Source organism: Enhydra lutris, unplaced genomic scaffold (genome assembly GCF_002288905.1).
Source record: "Enhydra lutris kenyoni isolate GAN:26980312 unplaced genomic scaffold, ASM228890v2 scaffoldscaffold30, whole genome shotgun sequence".
Lineage (NCBI taxonomy): Eukaryota > Metazoa > Chordata > Mammalia > Carnivora > Mustelidae > Enhydra > Enhydra lutris.
This window is the reverse complement of record NW_019154114.1, coordinates 4,748,250-4,773,721: the sequence shown is the minus strand read 5'-3', so window position 1 is coordinate 4,773,721 and position 25,472 is coordinate 4,748,250. Positions and strand designations below refer to the sequence as shown.

Below are 25,472 nucleotides of genomic sequence, written 5' to 3'. Positions count from 1 at the left end.
AGGCAGAGTTTGTGGACTTGTGGGTGTCCCCAGCTCTTAGTGATGACACATGGAGGGTGTGGCTGGCCAGGCTGACAGATGCTCCAGTGTGACCCTCAAAATAGACTGTAACATCATCCCAGCAGCAGCAGCCTCCTGACATGTGATGGGTGGCTCTACCCAAGAACAGCAAGCCTGGGCTGGAGCACAGGATGGAGTTAAGGTGGGGGGGGTGCTCTTCTCTGCAGCTGGTGCCCAGGCCCAGGCCCTGGCCACAGCCAGCCTGCCTTTGCTCGAACTCGCAGCTGACTTCCTTTGGCCAGGCAGCAAAGCACTCATCATTAATTCTGTATACCACAGTGAGGCACCCATTGTTTAGTCTCGGTGCCAGGCCGGGCCTTCAGGAACACAGGCCTGAGGCTCATCTAGGGAGGAGGCAGATATGCCTACACATACAACCTTACAGGGTGGTATAGAAAAGGCCATTCCATAGTGTGCGCTATACCCAGGGGTGGCCCAGAGGTTGGGCTTTCTCTGTACCTGAAAGTTTGGGGAAACCTTCATAGAAGGGGTGATGATGCTAAATCTGGAAGGATGAATTAGAGGGTTCCAGGTTTTCTCTTTGTTGAGAAGCAGGTGATCCAGGCATAAGTAGTGGTGTATAAAAAGATGAGGAGCACAGAGCATGAGGTAGGCAAGGGCCAGGTCAGAAATACCTTGTATGCTCTGGCTGAGGAGGATGGGCTTTATCCTGAGGGTGGTAGCAGTGTTTGAGGACTTTGGATCTGCCCACACTTTGGAGAGTGGATGGGACAGAAGAGATTGCTGCTCTGGTTCAGGCAGCCTCTCAGGCTGAGAGCCCTGTCCAGCGTGTGCCCGTAGCTTTAGGTCCCACACTCCAGGCATGGTTTTCCCAAAGCCTATGTCTTCTCTCTCTTGGCTGGTCTTTTTCCTGTATGGTAAGATACAGAGGAGGGATGTTGAAGACTGGTGGCCAGAGAGGCTTCCTGGGGGTGAAAGCACTCCGCCTTTGCTTGGTCTTTGGTATTTGTTTTTTGCCAAGTCCCACCTGAAAGACGACACTGTCCATAATTTTCCATGGAGACCCAGAGAGCCGCTTGCTCATTCACGATCTCACCTGCCATGTTTGTGATCTGTAGAGCAACTTGAGTTCAGGCCCTCCAGCCTAGAGAGAGCCTGTGGCTGGCCCCTGGGTTCCCTCGCTCCATGCACAGTGGCATTGTGCAGTGCCATTGAGAAGTAGGTGGTCATCTGTGGACCTGGGGGAGGAGGCTTTGTCCTGCCTGTCCTGAGAAGTAGGTTCTGTCTTTGCCCAAGGCAGATACAGATGGTGGTTGTGCCCTGTTCTTCCCGACTGCCCTCCAGTTCTGATGGCATCACGGGCACAGGCTGAGCTGTGGGCTGCATCTCTCCCTGGTCACACATTGCACTATTTCTGGAGACATGGAGTATGTAGAGTCTGGAACATCTTCGAGTGTTCGTATTGCCTGCCTGTGTTGGGGATTAAAGCCCAGGTCTAGCTGGGCTTACTGAGGTGTAGCTCTGATACAGGGTGAGAATACTGGAGTGCACACGATGTCCACTTTTCTGGAAGGACTTTTTCCTGTGCGGAGCACGTCTGGACTTCCCTGGGACCTCCCTGCTCACTGTGTGTTGCACCCCCAGGCTCCAAGCTGGAAGCTGAGGGCAGGGAGTATGGCTTCCTTCTTTGTAACCGGGGGCTTCCTTAGTCGAGCATCAGCCTCTGGAGAGATTCCTGAAATTCACTGCACATCCCTTCTCCCCAGTTCCTGCCCTCATTGTTTTTTTGTTTTGTTTTGTTTTCTGGAATGTTTGTTCTTTTCCCTAAATGGGTCACTATGTAAGGGAGATTCTCTGTTAGAGGGGAAGCAGGAGCCCATTGGGGTGGAACACAGGAGGATGGACTCAGTAGCTCTGCATGGGAAGCATGGGGTGTCATCCTATTCTGGGGCTGTTAGGAAAGAATAAAGGTTCCCAGTGTGGGTCTCTGTGGGCAGGGGTCAAATTGCAAAGAACGGACGGATCACTAGAGAGGGGTGGATAATGTCACCCCTCTTCAGGTTGTCACTCTTCCTCTCCAGAAATTCTGCTCAAAATCCATATGAAATGTCTTTGTAGCTCCAGGATCCTGGCATTTTGTTGAAATATGAGGTCATGACTCTGTTGCTGGAAATGAGGCTGGAAAGCTTGGTGATGGAACAGAACCCAGCCCCTCTCTCATGAGGCTGCCAGAAAGAACAGCTCTGGACTGTGTAGAGAAGTGGGGGAGGGGCTGGGTAAGTCTTTTGCACCCCTGTTGTGCTCTCTTCCCCTCCTACCTCTTGAACCTTAGGAATGGCCTGGGATTCCAGGGAAGTTTATTTAAGGTTATGGGGAGGGCAGGTGTCAAGGCTCAGATACCTCATCTGCCCACTCAGCTTCTGTGGCACATGTTACTGATTGATAACAGTGCTCATCCTTATCTAGACAGAGCCCCAGGAGTTTTCTTAATGTGCAGTGCACCAGGCAGCTGCTGTTTTTTTGGTCAAAGGGACGGAGGCTGTTGGAAGATGAGAGAGCAGAAAGGCAGTTGTGCCCAGGTGCTGTCAGGGCTCAGCTTGTCTCTTCTGGAGGACATTGCTGAGGTGCAGCTGAACCAAAGGGAGGCAGAGGGGATGGTTTGCTGGGTAGAACTGGTTATCACCCAGTATATAAAGCCATGTATCTGAACTTGACATTGGCTATTTTACAGAATGCTCTCTTTTTTTTTTAAAGATTTTATTTTATTTTATTTGACAGATAGAGATCACAAGCAGGCAGAGAGGCAGGCAGAGAGAGAGAGAGGAGGAAGCAAGCTCCCTGCCGAGCAGAGAGCCCGATGCGGGGCTCGATCCCAGGATCCTGGGATCATGACCTGAGCCGAAGGCAGAGGCTTTAATCCACTGAGCCACCCAGGCGCCCCAGAATGCTCTCTTTTAATAATAGCTGTTGTGCTAGGAGTTTATTAGTAGTTATATTTGCTTTTATTTATTTATGTGCCAAAATGTAAATAATACATAGGATTTTTCAACACCTGACACAGTGTACATTTAAAAAATAGCAGAGAGACAGGGCACCTGGATGGCTTAGTTAGTTGGTTGAGCGGTCTACTCTGGGTTTTGGCTCGGGTCGCGATCCTGGGGTCATGGGATCGAGCCCTGGGACAGGCTCTGCACAGAGTCTGCTTGAGTTTCTCTCTCCTTCTCCCTCTGCCCCCCTAACTTGTGCATGCACTCTCTCTCAATTAATCTCAATCATATTTTTTATATTAAAAAAATAGATGCAGGTTTAAACAAATGTAGTTTATTGCCATTATGTGTATCAGTTGAGGTGAGTGCAGAAAACAGAAACCATTCCAGATATTTTAAGCAGAAAGGGGTTTAATACATGGAATTTGATGTTTTCAAACTCATTGGGACTTAGAGTTTCCAGGTAATGGTGGGCTAGTTACTTGAATAAGATCCCCTGCTGAAAATAATGAAAGATGCTAAGTTACAAACCAGTAAATTCCAGGCCCGTTTCTGGATGAATACCTGTAACTAGAAGATTAAGGGTAATGTCTGAGTAAGGGCATTTACTGTGTCCAGACTCATATTAAGCTGGGGAACCAATAGGTATACCCTCTGGTAAGGGCAGTATGTTTGGTTTCTGAATGTGACAGGCTCTGGAAAGTCTTGGTGCTTGAGACTCTTAGGGAAGAAGCCAGAACCTAGAGTGTGTGAGTAACCTACTTAGGACCACTCATGGGGACTGTTCTGCCCCTCCCTGTCTTGTGGGGTCTCTGGGTGTTTTGATGGTGTTCTTGACAGTGGATGTATGAGGGTCTCCAGACTCACATTCAGAACCACCTTCCTGCCTACAAACACATTCTGACTCTAGGCCCCTTTTCCTTCAGGCCTGTTTTTTCTTGGGTGGTGCTGAGCTGGGTTCATTCATCTCTGTTATGGTCCATCTCTCAGTAGGGGGCCTGCACAGATATGGGCTCAGTGGGTAACTACATCCTCTGCCACGTGGGGGTGTGGTTGCTGGAGGCGCAGCGTGTACACACAGCAGCCAGTGTCCTGATGGACTGTGGTTTTAAGCAGGCCCATCAGAGTATGAAATAAGATTCTTAGCACCAAATATTAGCCCTTATTTCAGACCTAAACATCAGTTGGTGCTTTTCCTGAAGTGTCTCCCAGGGACCATTTTGTAACCATAGTCCCCAAGATCTCTGTTACGGAGGCTGATGATTTCTTTATCTAGGGCAGATTCTGATAGGAACAAGATTGTCAGCCTGCTGAGCTGTGGCTAAGGTGTTAGATGTCAAGATGAAGCTATCAGGTAAGATTTTAGTAGCTCCACGGGGGTCTGGGGCAAGGGACAGAGGCATTGGTGACTGAGAGGATTGGCAGCAGAGCTGGTACCTTCCCTCAGCCCCCATGAGCCATCTCAGCTCTGAGACCGAGGAGCTTGTCTTTTTTCTCTCCTCTTCGTCACTTCCTACCAGAGCTCTGTGGGCCTGGAGATATTCAGCCTGTCGCTCCCCCTGCTTGTGTTCTCATTCTCTCTGACAAATAAATAAATAAATGAAATCTTAAAAAAATATGTTCAGGTGCAATGGTCATTGGCTCATATCTTTTTTTTTTTTTTTTAAGATTTTTATTTATTTATTTGAGAGACAGAGAGCGCAAGCAAGCATGAACAGGAGAGAAGGGCAGAGGGAGAGGGAGAAGCAGGCTCCCTGCTGAGCGGGGAGCCCGCCATGGGCCTGGATCCCAGACCTGAGCTGAAGTCAGACGCTTAACCAGCTGAGCCACCTAGGCTCCCATTGGTTCATATATCTTTTTTTTTTTTTAAAGATTTTATTTATTTATTTATTTGACACAGAGAGAGAGAGAGAGAGATCACAAGTAGGCAGAGAGGCAGGCAGAGGGGGAGGGGGAAGTAGGCTCCCCTCCGAGCAGACAGCCCGATGCGGGGCTTGATCCCAGGACCCCAAGATCATGACCTGAGCCAAAGGCAGAGGCTCAACCCACTGAGCCACCCAGGCACCCTGGTTCATATATCTTAAGCAGTATTTATTAAAGGTGCGTAGGGCACCCTTGTGACTCAGTCGGTTAAGTGTCTGCCTTAGGCACAGGTCATGATCCTGGGGTCCTAGGATTGAGCCCCATGTCAGGCTCCCTGCTCTGTGGGGAGTCTGCTTCTTCCTCCCCCTGCTCTTGTGCTCTTGCTTGCTCTCTCTCCCCCCCTCAAAAAAAAAAAAAAAAAAAAAAAAAGTCCCTGTGGGCTTGCCAGCCCATGAAATCCACTTTCTCTCTAAGAAGAAATTGATAGAAAATAAGAAGAGCTAGGTGGGTGTTCTTCACCCTTGTCATCTGCTGTTTGCTTATGGTTAAGGACTTCTTTCTTCTGGCCCTGACAGGAGGCCAGAATACTCTGATGCTCTCCACCGCGCCTTGTGCCAGGGCTTCCTTGTTTCATTTGGAAAAGTCAGATGAGGCTAATGCTGGCATGCAGGGCCGTGGGGGGTGTTATTGGTGACTGTGTGCACACGTGTGTGTGTATGTGTTGTGCGGTGTATGATACATATATGACATGTATCATTTTAACCATTTTTATTTTATTTTATTTTATTTTTTTAAGATTTTATTTATTTATTTGACAGAGATTACAAGTAGACAGAGAGGCAGGCAGAGAGAGAGGAAGGGAAGCAGGCTCCCTGCTGAGCAGAGAGCCCGATGGGGAGCTTGATCCCAGGACCCTGGGATCATGACCCAAGCCGAAGGCAGACGCTTTAACCCACTGAGCCACCCAGGCGCCCCTTAACCATTTTTAAATGTGCAATTCGGTGGTATTAATTACATTCACAATCTTGGGCAATCATTACCACTGTCTGTTTTCCAAAACTTTTTCATCACCCCAAACAGAAACTTTGTACCCATTAAGCAATAATTCCCTATTTCCCCCTCCTCCTAGCCCTTGGCAACCTTTCTGTTTCTATGACTTTGCCTATTCTAGATATTTCAAATTACTGGAATCCTACAATATTTTCCTTTTGTGTTTATTTCACTTAGCATAATGTTTTCAAGGTTTATGTTGTGATCTATATCAGAAATATTCCTTTTTATGGCTGTATGTATAAACCACATTTTGTTTATCTTTTATCTGTTGATGGACACTTGGGTTTTTTTCCCCCATCTGTTGGCTATTGTGAATAATGGTACATAGAAGTGAACATTGACGGAGAAGTATTTGTTTGAGTCCCTCTTTTTAAAAAAGATTTGTTTGTTTGTTTCTTTTTTTGTTTTTAAATGTTTTATTTATTTATTTGACAGAGACATAGCAAGAGAGGGAACACAGGCAGGGGGAGTGGGAGAGGGAGAAGCTGGCTTCCTGCTGAACAGGGCGCCCAATGCGGGGCTTGATCCCAGGAGCTTGGGATCTTGACCTGAGCTGAAGGCAGACCTTAATGACTGAGCCCCCCAGGCGCCCCTAGATTTGTTTATTTTATTTTATTTATTTATTTTTTAAAAAGATTTTATTTATTTATGTGACAGAGATCACAAGTAGGCAGAGAGGCAAGCAGAGAGAGAGGGGGGAAGGATGCGGGGCTCAATCCCAGGACCCTGGGATCACGACCTGAGCTGAAGGCAGAGGCTTTAACCCACTGAGCCACCCAAGTGCCCCTAGATTGTTTATTCTAGAGAGTGCATGAGGGTGTGAGGCGGGGTAGGGGCAGAGGGAGAGAGAAAAGCAGAGTCCCTGATACAAGGCTCTATCTCATGAACCTGAGATCATGACTTGAGCTGAAATCAAGAGTCAGTCACTTAACCAACTGAGCCACTTGGGTGCCCCTTGGGTCCTTCTTTACATATTTTGGATATTAAACCCTTATCAGATATATCGATTTGCAAATATTTTCTCCCATGCTCTAGTTATCTTTTCACTTTCTTGATAATGTGTTTTTTTGTTTTGTTTTAGATTTTATTTATTTATTCATTTGACAGACAGAGATTATAAGTAGGTAGAGAGGCAGGCAGATAGGGAAAGGAAGAAGCAGGCTCCCCACTGAGCAGAGAGCCCGAAGTGGGGCTCGATCCCAGGACCCTGGGATCATGACCTGAGCCGAAGGCAGAGGCTTTAACCCACTGAGCCACCCAGGCACCCCTTGATAATGTTTTTTGATGCACAAAAGTTTCAATATTTTTTTTAATGAAAAAAAGTTTTTTGAAGTAGGCTCCATGCCTAATGTAGGGCTTGAACTCACAACCCTGAGATCAAGAGTTGTGTGCTGTACCAATGGAGCCAGCCAAGTGCCCTAAAAGTTTTAATTTTGATGAAATCCAGTTTATCTAATTTTTTCTTTTGTTCCTCATGCTTTTAGTGTCTCATCTAAGAATCCATTGCAAAATCCAAGGTCATGAAGCTTTTCCCTGTTTTCTTTCAAGAATTTTATAGTTTTGGCTCTCATATTTAGATTGTTGATCCATTTTTTTGTTCATTTTTATATATAGTATGAAGGAGGGGTTCAACTTCATTCATCTGTATGTAGAAGTCCAGTTGTCCCAGCACCAACTTTGTACCCCCCACCCACCCCCAGAGAATAGGGGAGGGAGAGAGAATACCGAGCAGGCTCCCAGCCCAGTGTGGAGCCCTAGGTGGGGCTCTATTCCCAACCCTGAGATCATGACTTGAGCCAAAATCAAGAGTCCGTTGCTTAACCAGCTGAGCCACCCAGGTGCCCCTAGCACCAGTTGTTGAAGAGATGGTTCTTTCCCCTTTGAATGGACTCAGCGCCGTTGTTGAAAGTAATTTCGTGATAGATATGGGTTTATATCTGGACTTTAAATTCTATTCCATTTGTCTTTGCGTCTACCTTATGCCAGCACCACACTGTTTTGATTACTGCAGTATTCTAGTAAGTTCTAAAATCAGGAAGTATGAATCCTTTAACTTTGTTCTTCCTTTTTCAAGATTGTTTTAGTTACTTGGGGTCCCTTGTATATCCATATGATTTTGAGGATTGACTTTTCCATTTCTGCAAAAAACACTGTGGAATTTTGGTAGGGATTGCATTGACTTTTTGGGTCAGTTTGGAGAATATTCACAATACTCTCTATCTTAACAATATTAAGTCTTCCGATCTATGAACACAAGAGGTCTTTCCATTTATTTGTCTTCCTTAATTTAATTTCTTTAATTAAATTTAATTTAACTTAGCAGTGTTTTGTAGTTTTTAGTGTAGGAGTCTTTTGCTTTCTTGGCTAAATTTATTCCTAAGTATTTTACTTGTTTGATGCTATATTATAAATGGAATTTTTTAAAAATTTCCTTTTTAGATTGTTCAGTGTTAGTGTATAGAAACACAACTGCTTTTTGTTTGATTTTATATCCTGCAACTTTGCTGAATTCATTTTTTAGCTCTAATGAGCTTTCTGTGTACTGTTAGGGATTTTTTATAAAATCATGTCATCTCCAAATAGAGATAGTTTTACTTATCCTTTTCTTTTTTTTTTTTTTTAAGATTTTATTTACTTACTTGACAGAGAGAGGTCAGTCACAAGTAGGCAGAGAGGTAGACAGAGAGAGGGGGAAGCAGGCTCCCCACTGAGCAGACAGCCTGATGCAGGCCTCTATCTGAGGACCCTGAGATTATGACCTGAGCTGAAGGCAGAGGGTTTATCCACCGAGCCACCCAGGTGCCCTTACCTATCCTTTTCTTATTTGAATGCCTTTTACTTTTTCTTGACTGATTGCTCTGGCGAGGACTTCCATCCAGTACAGTGTTGAATAGCAGTGGGTAAAAGGTGGGCATACTTGTTTTATTCTAATCTTGGGGGGAAAGCTTTCAGCCTCTCACCATTGGGTTTTCATAAATACCCTTTATCATTTTGAAAAAGTTCTCTTTTATTCCTACTTTTCTGAGTGCTTGTATCATGAAGGGGTGTTGGATTTTTGGTTTTTTCTTTTTCTGCATAAATTGAGATGATCATGAGTGTGTTTTTCCTTAGTTCTGTTAATGTGGTTTATTATATTGGTTGATTTTCTTAATGTTGAACCACCTTGCCTTCGTAGGATAAATCCCACTTGGTCATGTTTTGTAATCCTTTTAATACATTGTTGGAATTGGTTTGCTACAATTTTGTTGAGGATTTTTGCATCTATAAAGTATATATCGGTCTGTAATTTCCTTTTCTTTTGTCCTCTTGGTGGCTTTTTGACTGCTCTTTCAGGGTCTACCCCATCTTGGCCTTGCATCTGGGTACAGCACATTGGTAACAGTATCTGGACCTTATTCTGCCAAGAATTGAAGTCTCTAGGTCAGAGCAGGGAAGGATCTTAGGAGCCCTTTAGTCCAACCTCTCCTCTTCTGATAGGGAACTTGAGATGTGGGGTGAAATCCGAGACGCACAGTCCTGAATTAGGCTGGAGTGTCTGAGACCAGGCTTCAAGAGTCTGGGATGTTGTCTCTGGACCTCTGCTGCCAGAGAGGTTCCCTGTGTAGAGTGGAGAGTGCTCCAGGCTATCTCTCAGGACTGGATGGGTGATAAGAGCAAAGTGTGGTCTCCTTGCCCCAGGCCTTGTGGTATGTCCCTGGAGGGTGTGAGACTCCAGAGGCCCGGTTTCTAAGGTCCTGTCCTCTGTTCACCACTAGACCTGTCTGGGCCATAGAAGAATCTCTAGTCAGCTGGAGTTGTGCTGAGCCAGTGTCACTGTGCTGAGCAGGAGGGTTTCCTGGCTGTGTGCTCTGGGTTGCGCTTGGGACTCACCTGCTACTGTGTGAGCCAGAGCCCCATCTCCTCTACCGAAGCAGGGATTTTGACAATTTCCTCCTGTCTGAAGGTGTGCTCTTCCCATGCAGCCTCTGCACTCCTATCAAAGACAAGTGGGGGTACTGTGGAGCTGACGATGAAAACTAGGTCCCCCACTCTGCCCCTCTGGCACTGAAATGTGCCCTGGGATAATCCAGGGAGAGTCTGATGGGTGAGAGCCAACAGCCTCCTAAGTATGTGGCCATCAACTGGCTCTGGAAAATGATTTTTCTGTGACTATCAAAGTAATTGTAGAACATCTGGAAAGTCAAAGAGAAAAAAGAAGAATCCAAGCTGACTGTGCCCAGCTCTCCGCGTGACTGCAGAGTTTAAGCAGACTGTTGCTTTTGTGGGAGAGTCAGCAGAGGTGGGTGGAGGGCAGCATGGGCCCCAGAAACCACCAGTCCATTTTCACTGTAGGTCATTTTCCAGGGCCCCAGTTTGCCCCTGCTGCCTGCGATGTATGGTGACAGCTTCAGGGCGGACCTGGCCGTGTGGTCAGCTGAGGGTCTTGCCATAGCTGCTGCTCATCCTCTGTCCTGCACTCCAGCTTGGCCGGAGCTGTGCTCACGTGCTGCCCTCTTCTCCCTGGAGCCCCACAGAGAGATGGAGTTGCTCTTCTAGCTCTAGCTTGTGTTATGGTTTTGGCAGTGAAGTAGAAACCGAGAAGTTAGAGGGCAGCTTGTGGTCTCACTGCCATGAAGAACTTACCATCTATTGTCCCTCTATACCCAACTGGTTGTCTCACCGCTTCGAAAAATGGTGTTCTCCATTTTGCTGCCATATGGAAGAAAGGAGTAAAGCAGATGGGTTTACCCTACTTTAAGTCATGATGTGGGCTAATAACTTTACCCCCAAGCTCCTCAGATATATCCTCCTGCTTGAAAAGAAAGCCCTAGTGGAGATGTTAAATATAGGGGAGCTAAGCTCTGTCTATTCCAGTTACCTGCTTAGGGAGTGAGAACCCCTGTTGTTTCCCTCCCAGGTGACCAAGGCAGCTTGTATCTGTTGGTTTTCTAGCATTATCTGACACATTACCAAGAAGAAAGCAGATGCTCACCTCCTTTTTCCTCAGCGATCCCCAGTAAACAGGCGCTTGTTTTTAGAAGTCCCAAGATTCAGGCCCTCAGAAATGTCCTATTTTACCCAATTCCAATGGTAGAAAAGTCTCTAGTGCATGAACTAAAGTACAGTGGAGTTGTCTAGTAGCCCCCAGCAGCCCTTCCGGCACCATGCCCAGGATCCTATTCAGTGGCTACCCTGAGGCCTCTCTGGACTGATGGTGATAGCTGAGGAACAGTCTGACAAGCTGATTTGGGCATAGGGTGAACTCAGTGGCAGGGGTGAGATTTGAATCTGGGCTTGTCTCATACTTTGGTCTGATGCATGTTTTTGGTTTTTGTTTGGCTGTTTGCACACAGTATAAATGTTAGGGTTGGAGGAGAACTGGAGAAAGGCTACTGCTGACAGGCCAAGCACTCGGGCTCCAGAGTTTGCAAGTGGGTCTCAGAGAATTGCCCTTTCTGTGGTGACTGGTTGTGCTGGGCTGTGTCCCAGGCGGCTCCTCCCCCTTGCATAAGTTCACTGTGTTCTAAAGAGCACTTGGCTTGGGGGTGCCTGGCTGACTTAGTCAGAAGAGCATGTAACTCTCGACCTCGGGGTTGTGAGTTCGAGCCCCACATTGGGAGTAGAGATTAATTAAAGATGAATGTATGTATGTATGTATGTAAAATATATGTATATTTTAAAGAGCACTTGGCTCTCTCTGTGCCTTGCCATCCCCATTGCTTCTGTCCTTGTCCAGCCCTGTCATCTCTGGCTGGGATGATTTGGGTGGCCTCTAGTTTTGCCACTTCAATCCATTTTACAAAAATTAGTGGGTTTGATCAGCTCCGCCCCTTTCTAAATCCTTTCTGCAGTTTCCTATTGACCCTCCATGAAGTTCAGACTCCTTTAGCTAGCATGCAAGCTGTGCATGGATAGCCAGTTTTCTGTGCCAGCTTTGGATCTTTTTAGGTCTGCCCAAGCTGTGACCCAGCCACACTAATTTCTCTCTGTTCCTTGACTTTGGGGCTGCGTTCTTGCCACTGCGCCTCAGCACATTCTGCTGCTTCTGCATGGAACGTGCTCCTTTTTTGCCCCTCACTGCTTACCAGGTGTTGGCTCAGCCTTTACTTCCTCTGGAAATCCCTGAGTCAGTGCACCCTGAGTCTTTGGCTTGCTCCTGACTTGCCACTGGAAACTGTCAGAGTGCAGAGATTGAATTCAGGCTCCTATCCTTGTGTCCCCAGCACCATATTGGGCACAGAAGATCTCAAGGGCCTCTATAAAATAAATAAACTATCACACCTGTTTTTACTGAATTACTCAACTTTAGCCAGGACTCAACAGCTCCTAACAACCCATTCCTTTTCAAATGCCACCAGAGATCTGCAGAGGAGAGGTAGTGTTATTGCTGCTTAGATGCAAAGATACTTTGCATCTAAGTATGCGCCCAGGAGAACATATGTGGGTTTTGGATTTTCATTATGTTCTTTCCTTATTGTTTTACCTCATTCTTGTCGGACTTTCAGAGAGCTGGGACCACATGAGTCCACGACCTGGCAAAGCACTACAGGTGTCCTTTGTTGGTGATTGACAAGGAAGGAACCTCAGGCCTCCTTAGATTTTTCATGAGTGGATGGAGAAATAGACTTCCCCTATGCCTGTAATGTCACTAGCTTCGTGAGTATGGGTCATTTAATCTCACTGCTGAAGTCTAGTGTCTGCAAGAGGGGAGAGTCGTACTGGGGGTGTTGTGGCTGAGTTCAGAGCTCACTTAACCTGTTATGTAGCTCTGTTATGTTTTCACACCAGCTAGAAGCATAGGTTCCCTTGCAGTGTGGCTGGGAAGGACCCTGTGACTTTGGTGATAAAGTTCACCAGACCACGTGTGGATGAACACTAGGGGTTTGTTGAATGTTCATTATGTGCCCAGTACTGCTGTGGCTGTGTGCTTTTCCTCTGAGGGCTGAGGGCTCCTTCCTATAGCTCCTGTATCCTGAGGTAGGCAACAGGCCTTGCATCAGTTCTTTTCATTGTGGCATAAGACATAGGGCTTGAACCTGTAAACTTAAGCTCCATCTCCTGTGTTTGGATGATCTGGGGGTTTGGGGGATATCAGAACTGAATAAACATATACCCACATGCTGTGTTTTTGGCCAGAGGTGACACCTCTGAAAGAATGAACAGGTGAGGGTATTGTCTTCCTGGATCCTAAATCCCCCAGCCTGAAGAGAGGAAAAGATTTTATGTAATAACAAATATTATAGCTGATGATAGTGAACTTGAACCTTTTTTGGGGAGAAGGGACAGTTGCATTGATACATATATTCATTTATTTATTGTAGTAAAACATACGTAACATAAAAATTTATCATTTGAATCATGAAATGCACAGTTCAGTGGCATTAAGTACATTCGCATTGTTGTTCAACCGCCACCGTCTAGCTCCAGAACTTTTCTCATCTTATGAATTTGACTATTCTAGATGCCTTGTATAAGTGGAATCAAGCCGAATTTGTCTTTTAAAAAAAGATTTGTTTGTTTGGCAGAGAGAGAGAGCGTGCATAAGCAGGGAGAGCAGCAGGCAGAGAGAGAGGGAGAAGCAGACACCCCGCTAAGCAGGGAGCCCAGACATGGGGCTCAATCCCAGGACTCTGGGATCATGACCTGAGCTGAAGGCAGATGCTTAATCAACAGAGCCACCCGGGCACCCCTTGTCCTTTTTTTCTTTTTTAACATTTTTTATTTGTTTTGCTCTGTTTTTAATTTGAGAGAAAGAGAGTGTGTAAGCACAAGCAAGGGGAGGGGCAAGCAGACTCCCCTGAGCAGGGAGCCCCATGTTGGGCTCCATTCCAGGACACTGAGATCATGACCTGGCTGAAGTCAGACACTTAACCAGTTGAGCCACTCAGGTGCCCCCATAATTTGTCTTCTGTGTTGTATTATATATCAGAATTTCCTTCCCTTTTTTTTTTTTTAAGTTATATTTATTTAAGTAATCTTTACACCCAATATAGGGCTTGAACTTACAACCCCAAGTTGCATGCCAACCGAGCCAGTCAGGTACCCCATAATTTTATGCCTTTTTAAGGCTCACTAATACTCCATTGTGTATATGTGTCACATTCTGTTTATCTGTTCATCCATTCAGCAGTAGCCACTTGGATTGGTTTGCTTTCACCATTTGGCTGTTGTGAATAATGCTGCTATGAATATGAGTGTACAAATATCTGTTCAAGTGCCTCTTTTCAGTTCTTTTGGATATATACCCAGAAGTGGAATTTGCTGGATTAAATGGTAATTTTTGTTTAAAACTTAAGCATTTTAAAAACAGTGTAGGTCACCTAGGTGGCTCAGTTGGTTAAGCAACTGCCTTTGGCTCAGATCATGATCCTGGGATGGAGTTCCACATCGGGCTCCCTGCTCAGCAGGGAGTCTGCTTCTCCCTCCAACCTTCATCGTCTCATACTCTCTCTCTCTTATTCTCTCCCTCTCAAATAAATAAAATCTTTTTTTAAAAAGTGTAATTTTTAAAAGATTTTATTTGTTTATTTGAGAGAGAGAGAGAGAGAGAGAGAGAGAGAACGTGAACAGGGGAAGGGGCAGAGGGATAGGGAAAAAGAATCTCAGACAGACTCCTCGCTGAGCATGGAGGCCACTGCAGGGCTTGATTCATGACCCCAAGAACATGACCTGAGCTGAAATCAAGAGTTGGATGCTTAACCAACTGAGCCACCTAGGTGCCCCAACATGGTTTATCTATTTTTTTTTTTAAGATTTTATTTATTTATTTGACAAAGACACAGTGAGAGAGGGAACAGAAGCAGAGGGAGTGGGAGAGGGAGAAGCAGGCTCCCTGCTGAGTAGGGAACCTGATGTGGGATTCCATCCCACGACCCTGGGATCATGACCTGAGCCGACCTGAGCCGAAGGCAGACGCTTAAAGACTGAGCCCTCCAGGCACCCCTAATTTTTTAAACTTAGAATTACCATATGATTAACTGCCATACCGATTTCCATAGCTGCTGTACCATCAATGCACAAGTGTTCTAATCTTCATATCCTCACCAACACTTGTTTTTTTCTGTTTTCTGTTTGTTTGTCCTTAAGTGTAGGAAGTTGTATCTCATTGTGTTTTTGATCTACATTTCCTCAGTGATTCGTGATGCTGAGCATCTTTTCATGTGCTTACTAGTGATTTGTCTCTTCTTTGGAGAAGTAACTATTCAAGTCCTTGCCCTTTTTTTTTTTTTTTTAAGATTTTATTTATTTGACAGACAGAGATTACAAGTAAGCAGAGAGTCAGGCAGAGAGAGAGAGAGGAGGAAGCAGGCTCCCTGCTGAGCAGAGAGCCCGATGCGGGGCTCGATCCCAGGACCCTGAGATCATGACCTGAGCCGAAGGCAGAGGCTTAACCCACTGAGCCACCCAGGTGCCCCTCCTTGCCCATTTTTAATAGATTTTCTCTTTGGTTTTGTTTTTCTCCTATACTGTGGGTTGCTTTTCACTGTGTTGATGGTGTTTGTTTGTTTTAAGATTTTATTTGTTATTTGACAGAGAAAGGGAGAAAGCACAAGCAGGGGGAGCAGCAGAAGGAGAGGGAGAAGCAGGCTACCCACCAAGCAGGGAGCCCAAAGCGCCGTTCAATCCCAGGACCGTGGGATCATGACCTGAGCTGAAGGCAGACGCTTAACTATCTGAGCTGCCCAGGTGCCCCTGATGGTGTCCTTTGAGATACAAATTTTAAGATTTTGATGTAGTTTACTTTTTTCTTTTTTCTTTTTTTTTTTGGTAAGATTTTACTTATTTATTTATTTGTCAGAGAGAGAGAGAGAGCATGCACAAGTGGGGAGAGTGGCAGGCAGAGGCGGAGAGAGAAGCAGGCTCCTCGCAGAGCAAGGAGCCCAATGCGGGACTCAATCCCAGGACCCTGGGATCATGGCCTGAGCCAAAGGCAGCGGCCTAACCAACTGAGCCACCCAGGCATCCCTACTTTTTTCTTTTGTTGCCTGTACGTTGGATTTAATATCCAAGAAATCATTGCCAATTTCAATGTAAACCTTTTCTCCTGTGTTTTCTTCTAACAGATTTACAGTTTTAGATCTTTGTTTATTTGATCTAAGTTAATTTTGCGTATGGTGTATGATAAGGGCCCAACTTCATTCTTCTTCATGTGGATATCCAGTTGTCCCAGCACCAAGTGTTATTATTTTCTGCTTGAATGGTCTTAACATCTTTGTCAAAATCAGTTGACCACGTATGGGAAGGTATATTTCTGTGCTCTCTATTGTGTTACTGTGGTCTATATGTCTGTCTCTAAGCCAGTACCAATACTCTTTTGATTATCACAGCTTTGTGGTAAGTTCTGAAGTCAGGAAGTGTGAGTCCTCCAACTTTTTTTCATCTTTTTCAAGATTGTTTTGGCTGTTCATTGTCCCTTGAGATTCCATATGGATAGCATTAAATCTGTGTATTGCACTGGGTAGTATTGGCATCATAACAATATTAAGTTTTCCAATTGTGAACACAGATGTCTTTCCATTTATTTGTGTCTTCTTTAATTTCTTTCAGCAACATCTTATAGTTTTTAGTGTACAAGTCTTGTTTCCTTGGTCAAGTTTATTCTCAAGTATTTTATTCTTTTTTTTTTTTTTAAAGATTTATTTATTTTAGAGAGGGGAGGGGGGACAGAAGGAGAGAAAATCTCAAGCAGACTGATCACGGAACCCAATGCAGGACTAGATCTTATAATCCTAAGATCACAACCTGAGCTAAAACCAAGAGTTGGATGTCTCACTCATGGGGTGCCACCCAGGCACCCTGGTATTTTATTTTATTTTATTTATTTATTTAAAAAGATTTTATTTATTTATTTGACAGAGATCACAAGCAGGCAGAGAGACAGACAGAGAGAGAGGGGGAAGCAGGCCCCCCGCTGAGCAGAGAGCCCGATGTGGGGCTCAATCCCAGGACACTGGTATCATGACCCGAGCTGAAGGCAGAGTCTTTAACCCACTGAACCACCCAAGTGCTCCTATGTTATTTTATTTTATTTTTTATTTTACTTCATTTTATTTCATCTTTAAGATATTATTTATTTATTTGAGAGAAAGAGAACGTGTGTTAGCGCACCAGAAAGGGGTAGGTTCAGAGGGAGAGAGAAAAGCAGACTCCCCACCAAGTAGGGAGTCCAACACAGGGCTGATCCCAGGACCTCAGGATCATGACCTCAGCCAATGGTGGGTGCTTAATTGACTGAATCACCCAGGTGTGCCCCCCCCAGCACTTTAGTCTTTATAATGCTATTATAAATGGAATTATTTTAATTTCCTTTTTTTGTCATTCACTGTTAGTGTATAGTTAGTGTATAGAAAAACAATTACTTTTCATGTGTTGATTTTGTATCCTTCATCTTTGCTGAATTTGATTATTCTAATAGCATTTTTGTGGAATCTTTAGGGTTTGCTACATATAGGATCATGTCATCTGTGGACAGAGATAGTTTTACCTATTCTTTTCCAATTCGGGTGCCTTTTATTTTTCTTGCCTAATTGCTTTGGCTAGAACTTTTAACACTCTGTCGAATAGAGTGGCAAACACAGGCATCTTTGTCTTGTTCCTGATCTTAGGAAAAGTTTTACAGTCTTTCACCATTGGGTATGATGTTAGTTATGGGCTTATCATATATGGCTTTTATTATGTTGAGACAGTTTTTGTTTATTCCTACTTTGTTGAGTGTGACTGAGATGTAACTTAACCTACCATACAATTCCCCAATTAAAGTGTTCGGTTCAGTGTTTTTCAGTATATTCACGGTGTCCTTACAGCTTTTTTACCCCTGCTTATCTCAGACTGGTTGGAGAATAGTTTTCAAGTGCATGAAGACTTGCTGGAAGGTATAAGGCTGTGTGTTTTTATTATTTTAGACATCAGACTTTTAGAAAAGACTTAATATCACCCATTGTTTGAAGAGTTGGGACTCATTTCTTTTGAACAGTGACTCAACTCCAGCATCATATGATATGCAACTTAGGTTCCTGTGGAGTTGCTCCCTGTGTCATTGACACCTGCAGGTGACATGGCACCCAAGTGTGGGTATAGGATCTCCTCTGGGAGAGGATTCACAAGTTGACCCTAGGGTTTATGTAAAGGCTTGTAGGCCTGGTAAACACTATCCCACCTATGGGGTAGAGAGTTTATAGGTAGGTGTTGAGAGCTGGCTGCTGGATGTGGAAATGGCTTCCCCAGTGCAGAAACCTAAGCAACTTGTGTTTGAGTACATGTGCCTTAGTAGTTCCTTATTCCCATGGAAATTTATGGAATTAGACCCTTGTTGCTGGTGGCCAAGCTGGTTGACCTTCCCTATTTGCGTTAACCTTAAGTGGCTAAGGGTTATCCAGGAAAAATGTGCTCTAAACACAAACCCTCATTTTTGTGTCAGGAAACCTGTATGGCAGGAATGGGATCACATGTGATATTGGGCAGGGACTCAGGCCCTTCCAAACAGGGCAGGATGAGTGGGCTGACATCCAAGTCAGGGAAACCCCTGGCTATGTTGTACATGATTATTTAGACTGATGACTGCAGAGCAGTTAAGGTTGTTTGCTGCTTGGTCAGTCAAGGCATAAGAGAATGAAGACCAGGGGTGCCTGGGTGGCTCAGTGGGTTAAAGCCTCTGCCTTCGGTTCAGGTCATGATCTCAGGGTCCTGGGATCGAACCCCACATCGGGCTCTCTGCTCAGCGGGGAGCCTGCTTCCTCCTCACTCTTTGCCTGCCTCTCTGCCTACTTGTGATCTCTGTCTGTCGAATAGATAAATTAAAAAATCTTAAAAATAAATAAATAAATAAATAAATAAAATCTTTAAAAAAAAAAGAGAGAGAGAATGAAGACCAGCTTGTGGCAGCCTCTACCAAGTGAAGTAAGGAAGCTGATTATTTGGGCTGCTGTTTTTCTGGGGAAAAGTACAGGTTTTAATCTAATAAGAATCCTGCCAGCAGGCTTACACTGATTCTTCTTCAAGGTCCATTTTTGTCAGGAGGTCAGGCAGTTTGATAGTCTCAGTCCTTTGAACCTTGCAGGCCCCTCTTTGAAGTGCTGTTCCTTTCCCTTCCTTCCTCTTTCCCCTAACTCCTGCAGTCCAAGTTACCAGGGTCATGTGTTGGTTGGTGTCATCCTGGTTCCTGCCAGCATAATGGGATAGCTGGTTTCAGAGGAAGATGTGTGGGTCAGAGCCTTCCTGCTGCTGCTCCCCCAAAACGCAGTGGCACAGCCAGCCAGAGAAGGGAAAGGGGTGTTTGCTGTAGATGAAGGACTTGCAGAGACAGGAGCACCATGTTGTGGGAGCTCAGGTAGTGTTAGGAAACAGGTACGTAGGTGCATGGAGCATGTTGGGGAAAGAGTAATAATCCAAGATGGGGACATGTATGTGGAAGTGTTCCTTGCAGAATCATTTACAACAGGCAACAGTTGGAATGTAAATGTGCAGCCACTTGGAAATGGTCGAAAGAAGGCAACCCTGTGTTAAAAAACATTTTTGTGTGGGGACGCCTGGGTGGCTCGGTGGGTTAAATGTCTGCCTTTGGCTCAGGTCATGATTCCAGGGTCCTGGAGTCAAGTCCTATGTCAGGGGGTTGGCTTCTCTCTCTCCCTCTACCTCTTCCCCTGGTTGCGCTCTCTCTCATGCTCTTTCTTTCTCTGTTCAAATAAATAAATAAAATCTTAAAAACTTTTTTTTGTGTGTATGGTAAAATATACACCACATAAAGTTGACCATTTTCACTATCTTAAAGTATAAGTTCAGTGGCCTTAAGTACATTCGGTTTTTATGCAACCATAAAGTTATATCTCAGCCCTCTTGGTTGGTGTTTTTAGTATTCTGAGCTTCTCAACTACCTGTTGGCACTCGCAGATGGTTAATATCAGGCATCATGTGTGGGTTTCTCCTGTTGTACTGTTAGAAGGTAATGACCTATTTCTCTTAGTTCTTGGGGAAATACCTCACTATTTCCTTGCACAGTACAAACAGACTAAAAAACTCTGTTCATTTCCTTTTCTGGCCTGCCTACTCATGAATGCCACTGAGACATCTTTGACCGAGGTGCACAGCATGGGCCCTGCTTTGCTGTGGATAACTTAGGTGTTTAGGTACCTGGGTGGGAAGAGGGGGGGTAGGGGGATCCTTAGGGCTTAAGGACACTCTGCCTCAACATTGGATGATCAGGGAGGCCAGTGGTGAGTGCATGTATTAGGTTACGTTAGTGAGTTTGGAGATACCCAGAGAAGAACCCTGGGGTCTTGATAATTCTATACAGACCCAACCTGGCTATATTTTTTCCATGTCTTGGTCCTTGCTGAATAGTGGCTTATCCCTGTGGGCTTGATCTTGCTTTGTTCTGCCAAGCACTACCTAGGATTCAAGTACTTACTTAGGTACTTCTCGAGGATAGATTCCACTGTGTTAGCTGGAGCCAGAAACCAAGGGACTGGAAACAGTGATTTCAGGAAACTTTCATCTGAAACTGAAGTTCCTGGTTACAGACATTACCTCTTGTTTCTCTAGCTACTTAAGGCATTTAGATGATATTTTAGATTTTCATTAGAAAATCAAAATATGAAGGGTCTCCAAGAACTGTGTTAAGAGTCTTATATTCATTGCTTTTCTTGTTTTTCTTTTACCAAGAAATGTTTTAGAAGGGAGATGCGTAATCATTTGCTAACCAAATTTTTCTTGTGTGTGATTTTTTGAAGGTACATGGGAATAGGACTCTCAGCTCAAGGCGTCAACATGAACAGACTTCCTGGTGAGTCATTGGTTAAGAGAATATTTGTTCTGCAATTCTGATCCATTCTGTGGTGAGAATCATGGTGGCAGCCAAGAGGTTGGAGACTATCTTACTTAAAGCCAAGTCACTGGGTGGAAAATCCTAAAACATGGCCATGGTTGGGATGGTATGGGCTTCCATTCCAAAAATTAATTGGAATTTGAACTGTTTGCAGTCAAAACCAACCTGAGCTTACTCCTAGTGGAAATACGCCTTAGTAGCCCTCACTCCCATTGGCATTTGACCATCCCGGGACTCTGGCATATATGGAGAAGAAGGCTGCTGCCAACTCTGGCTTCTTTGTTACTTCATCATTGTTAAGAATCAGTCTTTAAGTGGCCTCCCATTTAGAACGTGGTTGAGGCAATTTTTTAATAAATATGAAGTGTGTGAGACTTGGGTTTGCAGTCAGTAACCTCAGATTTGTGGAATGCTCTGGGCCCTGCAGATGGTCCTCCGATACTACCCAGGCACCCTTTCAACCACTTGGGCTATGTACAGTTGAAGGGATAGAAACCTCCACCAGAAGATGGTCCAAAGTCCATCCGTTCCTTCAGTGGCCTAAGTGACATGGTGCAAGCTACCCTGGCCTCGTCATGAAGGCAGGCAAAGTCTCTTGTGTCTCTGCCCTGGCTCTCTCTACTTTTTGTGCCCCAGACACCGAGAGAAGGCAGCTGGCTTTTTCCAAAGAGAGAGCAGCACTTAAATGTTACATCTTTTCCCATCTATGCTTAATGTAAGACACAGATATCTTTTTCTAATTGACCAATTTCAAGAACTTGAAATCTAGACTTGCTCAGGATTCAGCTACTTGTCAGGAGTCTGAAATGTTTTGGCTTTGATCTCAGGGAAAACTGGCCTTTAGTTATTAATCAGGATGTGTGTGGCATATTTGACTTCTTTGTGTAGCATGTGGCTGTAATCTCCCCCCCGCTCCAGATTTTATTTATTTATTTGAGAGAGAGAGAGAATGCCTGCAAGCAGGGAGAAGGGACAGAGGGGGAAGAAGAGGGACAAGGGGCTTGATCTCAAAACCCTGAGATCATGGAGCCGAACTCAAGAGTCAGTGGCTTACCCAACTGAACCACCCGGATGCCCCTTACTCTTTTTCTTATTCCAAGTGTGCTCTTTGAACTTTTGCACTGCTTTGGTGGCAGGGAAGAAGAGGCTTATTATGTAGAAGTAACTGTTATAATCTGTTATTAACTGTCACTTTAAGCAACCTTGAACATTGGTTAAATGAATTTTTGTTAATTCAGATTTTGTTAATCCAGAAAAGAATACTATGCAGCCATGAAAAGAATGAGGAGGTTCTTTAGGTACTGATTTAGAGTAATCTCTAGAGTGTATTGTTAAGTGGAAAATGTAAGGCATAGAACAGTGTATGATATGCTATGAAGTGTGTAAAAATTAAAAAGGCAAATTGAGCATATCTGTACCTGCTTATACATGCATTGAATATCTTTGGAAATCTATAGAAAAACTTGTAATATCAGCTATCCCTTAGGAAGTGACAGGGTGACTAGGGATAGGACTGGGAAAGAAATTTTTTGTTTTCAAAATCTTCATATTTTCTTTCTTGTGAATATATTATTTGTTTAAAAAGTGTGAATAGAATTAAAATAAGCAAAAGCAGATGCCCTTGTATCAAGGAGTCCTCACATCTATCAGGTGGATTTGGAATACAGCCTTTAACCATGCACTAGGCTTGGTATTCCAAGTTTCACATGCTCATCCTTCTTCAGTAAGAACCGTTTTTTGCATTGCTCATTTGGTTTGAGATCCATGGAGTGGAGCAGATGAGGTGGGAGGGGGAGGTTCAAGATCTACCTGGGCTGACCTGAGTCTCTTTGAGATGGAGCCATGCGGAGCTGGCCATATCTGTTTGCCTCACTCATAAGATGGAGTTTTTGACCCCCTCTGCACCAGTTGGAGGCCAGCTGCTGGTCATGTGCCTTGATGTTGAGAAGGTAATACTGTGTCAAAATGCATTTGGGGCCCTTATGCCTTTAGACCCTGTCTGGGCCCAGGACGTGGGCCTATAGGAGAAGGGGCTTGGAGACAGTAGATGAGGTGTTGGTCCCTACACTAATGTATCTGGAGAGTTGGCACCTTTTTTTACATCCTGAGTGGTGCGTCTCTTGTTTGGCAGGAGAAAGGGGCCCCTTTGGGAATTACACCTATTTTCATTTCACTCTGGCTACCGGCTCTGAGGGCTTTTCTTCCTGTCATTTCTTTCCTTCTTTTTTTTTTTTAATAAAGATTTTATTTGTTTATTTATTTGACAGAAATCACAAGTAGGCAGAGAGGCAGGCAGAGAGAGAGGGGGAAGCAGGCTCCCTGCTGAGCAGAGAGCCCATTGCGGGGCTCGATCCCAGGACCCTGGGACTATGACCTGAGCTGAAGGCAGAGGCTTTAACCCACTGAGCCACCCAGGCACCCCCTCCTTCTTGTCATTTCTGATAATCTGCCTGATTATTCCTTAAGGTAGAAAGTAGGAATCAGGGGCGTCTAGGTGGCTCAGTTGTTAAGTATCTGCCTTCGGCTCGGGTCGTGGTCCCGGGGTCCTGGAATTGAGCCCCACATCGGGCTCCCTGCTTGATGGGAAGCCTGCTTCTGCCCCCGCTCCGCTCCCCACTTGTGTTCCCTCTCTTACTGTGTCTCTCTGTCAAATAAATAAGTAAAATCTTAAAAAAAAAAAAAAAAGTAGGAATCAGTTTGCAGCTAGATAGGGATTCTCCCTAGGAAGGATGGATGCCTCTGGCTTTCCCAGGAGACAGGACTGGCTGAATGGCTGAAAAGACCTAGCACAAGACAGATGTAGGGGTAGAGGGAAGACGTTCCTCTTAGGAATGATGGTGGGCTTGTTTATCCCAGTGCTGGATTTGGAAGATCAGAATCCCCTTTGGCACTTTTCATTTTCTGGGATTGCTTTCTTTGGTATGTGTACATACATTTGCAGGGGGTGGGGGTAGTTAATGAGCATGCATTATCCAAAACTGAAAGTATCATCGTTCATAACAATTGGACCTGAAGCTACTAGCATGTATTCCACTGGGGACATGAGAGGGAGGATAACAGCAGCTAAAGCCTTTCTGGCTGTTGCTTCTGATTTCCAAGAGACCCTTGGTTGTGATGAAGGCTATTGGGACTTTTAGGATATATGGTTGGTGGGAGGTGAGTGACGATGGTGGCCTAGGCTGGGTCTAGAATTTGAGACTTTGGTGTTAACTTCAGGCGAGATATTTGAGTGTTGATGTATCTTCTTGATAGATACTGTTGTGTCTGAGAGAGAGTGGTGGTTACTGTGGGTTTACAGGGGTGTTTTGGCTTGGTGTTGAGAGACATACAGGAGTTTGTCAGGTGGGTCTGTGTGGTGGTACAGTAAGGCCTGTGAGTAGATCTGTAAGTTGTCTTGTGTGATGGGATGCTTTCCTAGGGAGAGTCAGAATGACCCAGTTGAAGGAAGAGTCGTATGTTCCATTCCAAGGGGCATGGACTTCTTTATTTAAGCAGTGGGGATTGCAGGAGTATTCTGAACATAGGCAAAATGTGATTAGATTTGCTAATAAGTAACTAGTTCAAGAGTGAACTGTTGTAGAGGAGACTTTCCAGAGGGGGTGGAGGCTAAGCTGGGCAGCCTGGGCAGTAAGAATCATAAGAGCTTAGGCGTGTGATGGAACTTCAGAAGGTGGTAGGTTTTGGTTAAAAAAAGGACTCCTTTCCTTATTCTGAAATACTTAACTGGAAGCATTTCATCATAAGTGGACAGTTATATTTATATGTGCCTTATGGGTGTATATTGAGATAACAGTATTATCTTGTGTAGTTAAGAAGAATCCTGCTAGGTCATTGGGAGGAGTTCCTTATTTTCATGACTGTATATGTAGATTACTTTTGATTTGTAAGTTTAAAAAAACTTGTCAGCGAATCTATCAGGGCCAGCTGGTCTTTTGGGGAGGACATTTTAAAGACTTTCCCTTCCTTTCTTGTTAGCTTGTTCAACTAAGTTCATTCTTGTGGCATCACTTTCCGTATATTCTGCTTCGGCCATCTGATTCTCTTTATGGGAAAATGGCTCTGATTAATATTGTCAAAACCTGAAAAAAAGGGGGGCTCCTTGCTGGCTCAGTTGGAGCACTTGACTCTTTTTTAAAAAATATTTATTTATTTATTTGACAGACAGAGATTACAAGTAGGCAGAGAGGCAGGCAGAGAGAGAGAGAGGAGGAAGCAGGCTCCCCACTGACTAGAGAGCCTGAAGCGGGGTTCGACCCCAGGACCCTGGGATCATGACCTGAGCCAAAGGCAGAGGCTTTAACCCACTAAGCCACCCAGGCGCCCCGAGCACATGACTCTTGATCTTGGGGTCATGAGTTCAAGCCTCATGTGGGGTGTAGAGATTACTTAAATAAATAAACTTTTTTTTTAAAGATTTGCTTATTTGAGAGAGAGAAGGAGACTGCAGGGGGAAGGGCAGAAGGTGAGGAAATGGGAGAAAAATCTTAAACAAACTCTCTGCTGACCAGACCATAAGATTCACCCCTTTAAAGTATGCATTTCAGTGATTTTAATGTACTCACAGAGTCGTGCTACCATCACCTCTATCTAGTTCCAGAACATTTTCATCACCCCAAAGAGAAGCCCCATACCCATTAGCAGTCATTCTCTGATTCTCCTTCCCTGCAGCCCCTGGAAACCACTAATCTACTTTCTGTCTCCATGGATTTTCCTTTTTCTGGACATTTCATATCAGTGGAGTCATACAA

The 25,472-nt window shown here is 44.7% G+C and overlaps 1 protein-coding gene across 2 annotated transcripts in view; it reads left to right on the top strand.

Moving 5' to 3' along the window:
• Positions 1-25,472, top strand: part of LOC111152881 (RAN binding protein 10) — a 65,129-nt gene that overhangs the window by 5,410 nt on the left and 34,247 nt on the right. For both annotated transcript variants that reach the window (XM_022511595.1, XM_022511594.1), the window contains exon 3: positions 20,630-20,682. In XM_022511595.1, coding sequence (XP_022367303.1) covers positions 20,630-20,682 — 53 coding nt within the window. The remainder of the gene's footprint in view (positions 1-20,629; positions 20,683-25,472) is intronic.